General features: G+C 42.9%; 1 protein-coding gene across 4 annotated transcripts in view; it reads left to right on the top strand.

Moving 5' to 3' along the window:
• The window catches only part of LOC110500115 (zinc finger RNA-binding protein), a 31,788-nt gene extending 22,295 nt beyond the window's left edge, over window positions 1–9,493 (top strand). For all 4 annotated transcript variants that reach the window (XM_036961390.1, XM_036961439.1, XM_036961486.1 and 1 more), the window contains exons 13-19: window positions 36–207; window positions 1,249–1,423; window positions 4,188–4,276; window positions 4,456–4,551; window positions 4,690–4,801; window positions 6,769–6,866; window positions 7,717–9,493. In XM_036961390.1, coding sequence (XP_036817285.1) covers window positions 36–207; window positions 1,249–1,423; window positions 4,188–4,276; window positions 4,456–4,551; window positions 4,690–4,801; window positions 6,769–6,866; window positions 7,717–7,890 — 916 coding nt within the window. In that variant the 3' untranslated portion in view covers window positions 7,891–9,493. The remainder of the gene's footprint in view (window positions 1–35; window positions 208–1,248; window positions 1,424–4,187; window positions 4,277–4,455; window positions 4,552–4,689; window positions 4,802–6,768; window positions 6,867–7,716) is intronic.
• The last annotated feature ends 314 nt before the right edge of the window (window positions 9,494–9,807 follow it).

Below are 9,807 nucleotides of genomic sequence, written 5' to 3' on the forward strand. Positions count from 1 at the left end.
TCATTCCTGCTGGTCCTCTGATCCCTGGTGTATAGACCGGACAACCAGGCGGCCCGTATGCTGAAGGGGGTGATGAGGGTGGGCATCCTGGCCAAGGGCCTGCTGCTCCATGGGGATAGGAACGTGGAGCTCATTCTGCTGGCTGCCAAGAAGCCCACCCTCTCTCTGCTGAAGGACATTGCTGAGCAGCTGCCCAAAGAAATGGCGGTAAGACCACAGACAGCTTTCCTTTAGTGGAATCACTGTCTTTTGGGATCCACTGTCTATGTGTTGGAGGTGGGATTTTCTACATACAGTTGGATTACACACCAGAAATATTAATCACATCAATCATTATAAGCAGCCCCCCCCCCCCCCTCATATTTGTTAGGCAAAGTGTCACAACAGAGGAAATCTGATCATTTTAAATACGAACCACAACGCTTGACTTCATGTCGTGAGGTTGTCATCAGGGCTAAAGTGAAAGAAATCGGCACCAACACTGAAGGAGGAACTAATTGGAAGATCACACTGTATCATTAATTATTAAAGGAGAGTGGATACAGATGGACATCAAGGCTATTCAAAACGAAACAGTTAAGGAGAGGACCTATACCAAACAGATTTGGCTTAAAGTAATTGTTTTCATTCAAATACTTTGGCTGCGCTTGATTGAGCTATGAGCTTGTCTGGCACAATGGAAACAATGAAATGGTAAAACAAATCAAATACAAGTGCAAATTCTGCACATCTGGCACTCCAAGCAGGTTTAATTAAATGTTCAAAGCATTTGAAAGAAAACAAATACTTGTTGAGCCCAGGTGTAGATTAAACCTGTGGTGTGTGTTGCATTTCCTTCCTCCCTCCTGAAGTTCTGCTACAATAAGTGTTTCATTAGTAGTGCATTTGACTGATCTTTAGTGCCACTGCCTGGTTATGACACCTGAACCCTACAGAGAGAGTGGGGCTATAGTTAAAATTTACTCCCCTAAGGTTACATAAAGCCATTGATTAAAAACAACATTTGTGCCCGTGTATTGACAACCACCGTCTAAAAAAAAAAATTATAATTCTGCATTTGTCCACTAGCACAAGGTTATCTAAATTGGCCTTTTTAAAAGCTAAATGCAGCTATTAAGAAATTATTTGAATATCTGGGGCCAAATACATTAATCCAGTGCCCTATCAAACTAATCTCCCCTGCCCCCCAGTCCATAAAGATAACCCCCTCTTCTGTAGTGAGTAATCCAGTGTCCTTTTAACCGGCAGCCATTTTCTGAAGATCAGTATGAGGTGAAGGCTCACCCTGAGGAAGCCAACATCGTGATTTTTTCGAGCAAGGAGCCAAAAATGCAGGTCACCATCTCTCTAACCTCGCCACTGATGAGGGAGGACCCTGCCCCTGACAAGGAGGAAAAGGCAGGAGACAAAGCGGCTGAGAAAGGTTAGAGAAGCCAAGCTTTCAGTCCAATAAATGCACTGTGTGTCCCCCAAACCTCAAGCTGAACAAAAAAAAACTAAAATGGGACTTTTAACCAAGCACATAATGACTATTTCATCCAAATGTGGTAGATATCATAGAATAATACTTTTGTTTCTCCCATCCCGGACACCGATGATATGAAGTGAATTGACTCACCATTTTGTTTCTGTCTCTTGTTTTAATTTATCCATTATTTGTAGTACCAGTAGTCGAGTTGTTTTTCACTTTGTCTGATATGGAAATCTAAAGCCGGGCTCTCCGACCTTTCTATGCCATTAAGGTTTTTGTGTATGTTTCTCTAAACATGCCCAGATATGCCCCATGACTGAGCTGAGTACTGAGCTGAGTACTGAGCTATGTGAAGATGATGCCCAGGGTTAAGGGTGCATTTAACACTTTTCTGAAATTAAATAATGACTTTATTTTGTTACCATTGATCGCCATGTCTATTTCTGTCATGTAATTGGTTAATAGTTGCTAAGGGATTTCACAAGGTCCCATGACCTTCCCACACTTCCATCTCTCATGCCTGCTAACTGAAACGGCATTATCAAAGTATTGGTTGACACGGTGTTGGAGTGTAATTCTATCCCCACACAATGGTCTCTATTAAAGTTGGGACGAGATTTATGAATTGATTAGGCTGCGATGCAGTGCAGCACACTGTTAGAACCATTGTGAGATGTAAAACACTCCCTCACCTATTTGAGCTGATTTCACCTTTTTCTATTACTGTATACACTACTTGGAAAACAAATTATATTTCCCATTGCTTAAGTTGTGTTTGGGTTTGTTGATCAGTGTGTCTGCCTGTATCAGCAGACCTAGACAACCATACAGTATGTACATGTATATCCCCCTGTACCAGAGGATCTAACGCAGGGGTGGGCAATGTTTTTTGCTGAAGGGCCACATTGGGATTACCAAATTTTGTGGAGGGACACGCAGATTCTTTTACGGACCGAATTGTTTGTCAAAAGCAATTTACGGGCCTGAAAAATGGCAGTTATTTGAAATATATACACTACCGTTCAAAAGTTTGGGTCATTTAGAAATGTCCTTGTATTTGAAAAACACTTTTTTTGATGTCCATTTAAAATAACAGCAATTTGATCAGAAATACAGTGTAGACATTGTTAATGTGGTAAATTGTAGCTGGAAATGGCTGATTTTTAAAAATGGAATATCTGTACGCCTATGTAGAGGTCCATTATCAGCAACCATCACTCCTGTGTTCCAATGGCACGTTGTATTAGCTAATCGAAGTTTATCGTTTTAAAAGGCTGATTGATCATTAGAAAACCCTTTTGCAATTATGTTAGCACAGCTGGAAACTATTGTTCTGATTTAAAGAAGCAATAAAACTGGACTTCTATAGACTAGTTGAGTATCTGGCGCATCAGCATTTGTGGGTTCGATTACAGGCTCAATGGCCAGAAACAAAGCACTTTCTTCTGAAACTCGTCAGTCTATTCTTGTTCTGAGAAATGAAGGCTATTCCATGCGAGTAATTGCCAAGAAACTGAAGATCTGGTACAACGCTGTGTACTACTCCCTTCACAGAACAGCGCAAACTGTCTCTTACCAGAATAGTAAGAGTAGGAGGCCCCGGTGCACAACTGAGCAAGAGGACAAGTATATTAGACTATCTAGTTTGAGAAACAGACGCCTCACAAGTCCTCAACTAGCAGCTTCATTAAATAGTACCCGCAAAACACCAGTCTCAACAGTGAAGAGGTGACTCTGGGATGCTGGCCTTCTAGGCAGAGATGCAAAGAAAAAGCCATATCTCAGACTGACCAATGAAAAGATTAAGATGGGCAAAAGAACACTGGACAGAGAAACTCTGCCTAGTAGGTCAGCATCCCAGAGTCGCCTCTTCACTGTTGATGTTGAGACTGGTGTTTTGCGGGTACTTTTTAATTAAGTTTTATGGTTATTTCTGATCAATTTGATGTTATTTTAATGGTCAAAAAATGTACTTTTCTTTCAAAAACAAGGACATTTCTAAGTGAAACAACTTTTGAACGGTAGTGTATGTCCGTTTATAATTTCTACTTACTTTCTATCTGGTTTTAGATGCTCGAGTGGCCTGAAGTGTTTTTTTTTTTTTTTACCCCACACACACACACACACATATTTTACTCAAACCTCCATCGGGCAGGATTGAATAGGCTCGTTGGCCAGTTCCGGCCCACGGACTGTAGTTTGTCCACCCCTGCGGTAATGTCTACCACTTTTGCCACAACAGTCTCTAGGAACATGGAAGTATGGAAAGCCCCATGGTACTGCTTACTGTAGCTTATCTTGTGAAATGACTGAGAAGTTACCATTTGGCATTCCATATGTCTACTCAGTTCAATATGTCTGTCTATGGATAAATAGTATGACATGGCAATGAATGCATTAAGAACATCAAGTCCCAAAACAGAATTCCTTGAGTTACCAACTTGAATGCATTGTAGGCACATTGTCTTACCATGGAAAAGATTTGTGGGAAGACAGTCTGACATAATCATTTTGTTGAATTATCCTGTTTGTCATCTTTTGTTAATCAACACATCCAATGCCATCACTTAAATATTTAAATATCTCTCTGTTGTTAATACTGGGCCATAACCCATAAATCTATGTGAAACAGAACTGTAGGTGGCACTGCTGGACAGTCATATGAGTGATCGATCAGTAATCAACGAGCCAGTGTGTCCTTTCTCTCCTACTCTAGGGGTGCCTGAGAAAGACCCTGCTGATGTTCTGAACCAGAACAAGTGCCTGGAATACCTAGCTGCTCTGAGACACGCCAAGTGGTTCCAGGTAAAGACAATATGTACAATGGATCACTTCAAACTAGCTGGAGTCCCGGATCGTGACGATGACAGCAATGGAGTTGGCCAAACGGCACAAACAGATCTGGGACTCAGGCTAACTACAAAGTACTCCAGGCTAGCCTTTGTGTAACACTGTACTGGTGTGTGTGTGTGTGGCATCTACAGGCTCGTGCCAATGGTCTTCAGTCCTGTGTGATCATCATTAGAGTGTTACGGGATCTTTGCCAGCGAGTGCCAACATGGGGCAAGATGTCATCCTGGGTGAGGATGTTCTGTCTCAGTGTTGAGATTTTCTAAGGAAGCTAGTTGATGATAATTGATGTTTTCGATTGTGTGAATTGTGTCTTACGTGGTGTGTGTGTGTGTGTGTGTGTGTGTGTGTCCTTTCCCTGTGTTCAGGCTATGGAGCTGCTGGTAGAGAAGGCCATCAGCAGTGCCACAGGGCCCCTCAGCCCAGGGGAAGCCATGCGTAGGGTCCTGGAATGTATCGCTACTGGCATCCTACTGCCAGGTGAAGGAGTTTTAGTATTCATTAGGCAGGGGGGGATCACCCCACATCTATTAGTTAGGCCAGGGGGGGGATCACCACATATCTATTAGTTAGGCCAGGGGGGGGATCACCACACATCTATTAGTTAAATTACAAATGTAAAAAATAGCTCTGTTTTGACCCACCTGGAGCACCTTTGTTCTCTAGTGCTTTCCACTGGTCATTCAGGGTCCATGGGGAAACTTGCAGTTTGCACTGTACAATGTGCTTTGTCAGTGGTAAACATAGCTCTGAACATGTTAGGCCAGGGGGGTTCACCCCACATCTATTAGTTAGGCCAGGGGGGTTCACCCCGCATCTATTAGTTAGGCCAGGGGGGGGAACACCCCCACATTTATTAGTTAGGCCAGGGGGGGGATCACCCCCACATCTATTAGTTAGGCCAGGGGGGTTCACCCCACGTCTATTAGTTAGGCCAGGGGGGTTCACCCCACGTCTATTAGTTAGGCCAGGGGGGGTTCACCCCACATCTATTAGTTAGGCCAGGGGGGGTTCACCCCACATCTATTAGTTAGGCCAGGGGGGGTTCACCCCCACATCTATTAGTTAGGCCAGGGGGGGGTTCACCCCCACATCTATTAGTTAGGCAGGGTGGGATCACCCCCACATCCATTAGTTAGGCCAGGGGGGTTCACCCCACATCCATTAGTTAGGCCAGGGGGGTTCACCCCCACATCTATTAGTTAGGCCAGGGGGGTTCACCCCACATCTATTAGTTAGGCCAGGGGGGTTCACCCCACATCCATTAGTTAGGCCAGGGGGGTTCACCCCCACATCTATTTGTTAGGCCAGGGGGGTTCACCCCACATCCATTAGTTAGGCCAGGGGGGTTCACCCCACATCTATTAGTTAGGCCAGGGGGGGGGAAACACCCCCACATCTATTAGTTAGGCCAGGGGGGGGATCACCCCCACATCTATTAGTTAGGCCAGGGGGGATCACCCCACATCTATATGTTAGGCCAGGGGGGGTTTACCCCACATCTATTAGTTAGGCCAGGGGGTGTTTACCCCACATCTATTAGTTAGGCCAGGGGGGGGATCACCCCACATCTATTAGTTAGGCCAGGGGGGGGTTTACCCCACATCTATTAGATATGCAGGGTGGGATCACCCCCACATCTATTAGTTAGGCCAGGTTCACCCCACATATATTAGTTAGGCCAGGGGGATTCACCCCACATCTATTAGTTAGGCCAGGGGGGGTTTACCCCACATCTATTAGTTAGGCAGGGTGGGATCACCCCCACATCTATTAGTTAGGCCAGGTTCACCCCACATCTATTTGTTAGGCCGGGGGGGGGGGATCACCCCCACATCATATTGATCCCGTGTGGCTCAGTTGGTAGAGCATGGCTTGCAATGGCAGGGTTGCGGGTTTGATACATACCCCTAGGGGACCAGTACGAAAATGTATGCACTACTGGAAGTCGCTCCGGATAAGAGTGTCTGCTAAATTACAAATGTAAAAAATAGCTCTGTTTTGACCCACTTGGAGCACCTTTGTTCTCTAGTGCTTTCCACTGGTCATTCAGGGTCCATGGGGAAACTTGCAGTTTGCTCCGTACAATGTGCTTTGTCAGTGGTAAACATAGCTCTGAACATGAACTAAGTTGTACAAAGAGGTGGTATGTAAACAGTGAGTGGAACAATCTAAATAATGTGGCAGTAGGATGTGTGTGTGATAGATATATATTATATCTATCTCTTACTCACACACACACACACACACACAGAGAGAGTACCAGTCAAAAGTTTGGACACCTACTCATTCCAGAGTTTTTCTTTATATTTACTATTTTCTACATTGTAGAATAATAGTGAAGACATCAAAACTATGAAATAACACATATGGAATCATGTAGTAACCAAAAAAGTGTTAAACAAATCAGTGTGTGTGTGTACTGATTTTGTGTTCCTCTTTCTTAGACGGTCCTGGGCTGCTGGACCCCTGTGAGAAACACCAAACCGATGCTCTGTGGAGCATGACCAAACAAGCCAGGGAAGACATTACTGCCAGCGCACAGGTATGCTCACTACCACACTCTCACCATGTGATTGGTATAATCAACTTTAACATTTGGTGGTCTACCATCTTAGACTGGGAAACTGTGCTGCGTACAGAAGACATTGAATATGAATTTCTGTCAAGAAATCATGGATAAGGTGTGTGTGTGTGTGTACACACACACAACCTTTAAACCCCCTATGTTTCTTTGCGACTCCTCTTTCAATCTCACTGAGATCGCTTCTAATATTGAGTTGCAACCTCTTGAGCTTTTGCCCTCAGAACAGCCTCAATTCGTCAGAGCATGGACTCTACAAGGTGTCAAATGTTCCACAGGGATTCTGGTCCATGTTAACTCCAATGCTTCCCACAGTTGTGTCAAGTTGGCTAGATGTCCTTTGGGTGGTGGACCATTCTTGATACACATGGGAAACTGTTGAGCATGAAAAAACCAACAGCGTTGCAGTTCTTGATACAAACCGGTGCGCCTGGCTGGCACCTACTAACATACTCTGTTCAAAGGCACTTACATTACTCTTGCCTATTCACCCTCTGAATGGCACACACAATTATTGTCTAAATTGTCTACAGGCTTAAAAATCTTTCTTTAACCTGTCTCCTCCCCTTAATCTACACTGATTTAACAAGTGACATCAATCAAGGGATCATAGCGTTGACCTGGATTCACTTGGTCAGTCTGTCATGGAAAGAGCAGGTGTTAAAGTTTTGTACACTCATATCCCTCTAACTTAAACCCCTAGTCATTATGCTAGCTCTAATTACACTCCATTCGTCTTTGATTTTTACCCATTGATATGTGTGACAATGGAATGTGTTTGAAGTCCACTGATCCTCGTCTCTGATTCCAGCATGCTCTGCGACTGCTGGCGTTCCGTCAGATCCACAAGGTTCTGGGGATGGATTCCCTGCCGGCGTCCAAGGCCAGCGCTCGGAACCGTAAGCGCAGAAGGGACGGGAGCGAGACAGGGGAGGGGGAGGTCAAGAAAGACAAGAAGGAGGATACAGAAGAGGTGGATGCTTGATCTCTGACAGAGCAGTGTTAGCTTGGATGGCAGTCTGGTTTTGCTTCTAATGTTGGCATGATAATGATAGAGTAAAACAAACATATCAGCACCCAGGCTATAGCAGGTTAGTCGTCTATACTGGCAGAATGTCACATCCTTTACATTTATTTTTAATTTTCAGAATCTATATGAATATAACTGACTTAGTTGTAACTTGTATGTCTCCACTAGAAGGAATGGGATAGGAAAGGTAAAGATGATTTACTCTTAAAATTGTGCTGAAAATTGGCTTTAACGTCAGACTGACTTACTGAGGTTTCTAGGAGCTAATGACTGATAGTCTGGTCCCAGATCTGTATGTGCTTCATGACAACAATCATAAGAGGAGTTTGCTAAAGCACATACTGATCTGGAACCAGGCTAAATGATTGCATCATTCCATTTCCAGAATATTTGCCCACTCAACTTCTGAAGCCCTCCCATTTACAGTACTTGTACCAACCACTGTTCCTTACATTGTTTTGTATGTACTGTAAGGACTTTTCCCCCCTGCTTTTCTTATTGAAGAGAAGATGTAATCATTTACTGTACAGGCCAGTTATATACTGAAGACTGCAGGAGTTACTAATTTAGGTACATATATTGGGTTTATTTTCATCCTGCCCACAGCTGGCAGCACCCAAATAATCATCACTTCAGAGCGCAGCTGCACAGGACCAGATCGTAATGCCCATGGTCAATTTGGTTTGACATTTGATATCGCTATGGGGTTAGTTAGGGACCTTCAGTAAATTACACAATGTACATGGGACAACATTTAAAAATATCAATAGCTCCAAATTTCAATGACTTGACATCAAACCAACTATACATTTTAGAAATGAATATACAAATATTGAAATAATTTAAAGAGAACAGGTGTGCAACATGAAGTTATTGTCTCATTTACATTGTGTAATTTATTGACAGTCCCTAACTAGCTCCACAGACAGGCAATCCAAAGTCAACCCAATTTTGCCACAGTTGCACACCAGGCGGCTGAAGCGACTTGGTGAAAGATGTTGGCTAACTTACTAGCAAGACTACTTCGAGACATGGTTAGACTGGTTCAAGTTATCTAGAAGGGTGAGTGAATGTAACTGTACTGTTTTGGCATAGTAAAAGTACAAATACTTCCCATGTTCAAACACAAGACGAGTAACCCACATCAAAGCACGCCTCCGAAACCGTTCTGTCGCATTTCCTAATGAGACTTGAAACCAAGTTCAGCCCCCCTTTAAAGACCGACATTAGTACATTAAAGTAAGTTTTTTTAAAATGTACAGTTCATTGTGCCAAAATTGCAGGCAATGACAAATAAAATGCTAAAGCTGTAAAGAGCCACTCTGAAAACAGCGCTTTGAAAAGCACTCTCTCTGTGTAGTCTAAAGATGTCTATAAATTTGTCAGACACCTGAAAAAAAAAAATCTGCATTTTTGAAGATGTGATTGATTGCACCACAAAACGCTTTTAAGGAAATCACAGGGTTATAGAATGTTTTGTTTAAGAGGAGTTGACAGATAGCTCCTATGTTGCACAGTCTGTCTAGCATGCTATGAGAATAAAGTTCTTATGAAATGAGTTATTATATGCAGCCATATTCTTTGCATTTAAAAATCTGTCTTTTGTGGAGTGTGTTTGGAGATTTCATATAATTAATTGATTGGATTTACATAGCGCTTTTACATATAGCTGAAGTTGGAAGTTTACATACACCTAAGCAAAATTCATTTAAACTCAGTTTTTCACAATTCCTGACATTTAATCCTAGTAATAATTCCCTCTTAGGATCACCACCTTATTTTAAGAATATGAAATGTCAGAATAATAGTAGAGAAAGTTATTTATTTCAGCTTTTATTTATTTCGTCACATTCCCAGTGGGTCAGAAGTTTA

The sequence above is a fragment of the Oncorhynchus mykiss genome, chromosome 1 (assembly GCF_013265735.2).
Source record: "Oncorhynchus mykiss isolate Arlee chromosome 1, USDA_OmykA_1.1, whole genome shotgun sequence".
Classification (NCBI taxonomy): Eukaryota; Metazoa; Chordata; class Actinopteri; order Salmoniformes; family Salmonidae; genus Oncorhynchus; species Oncorhynchus mykiss.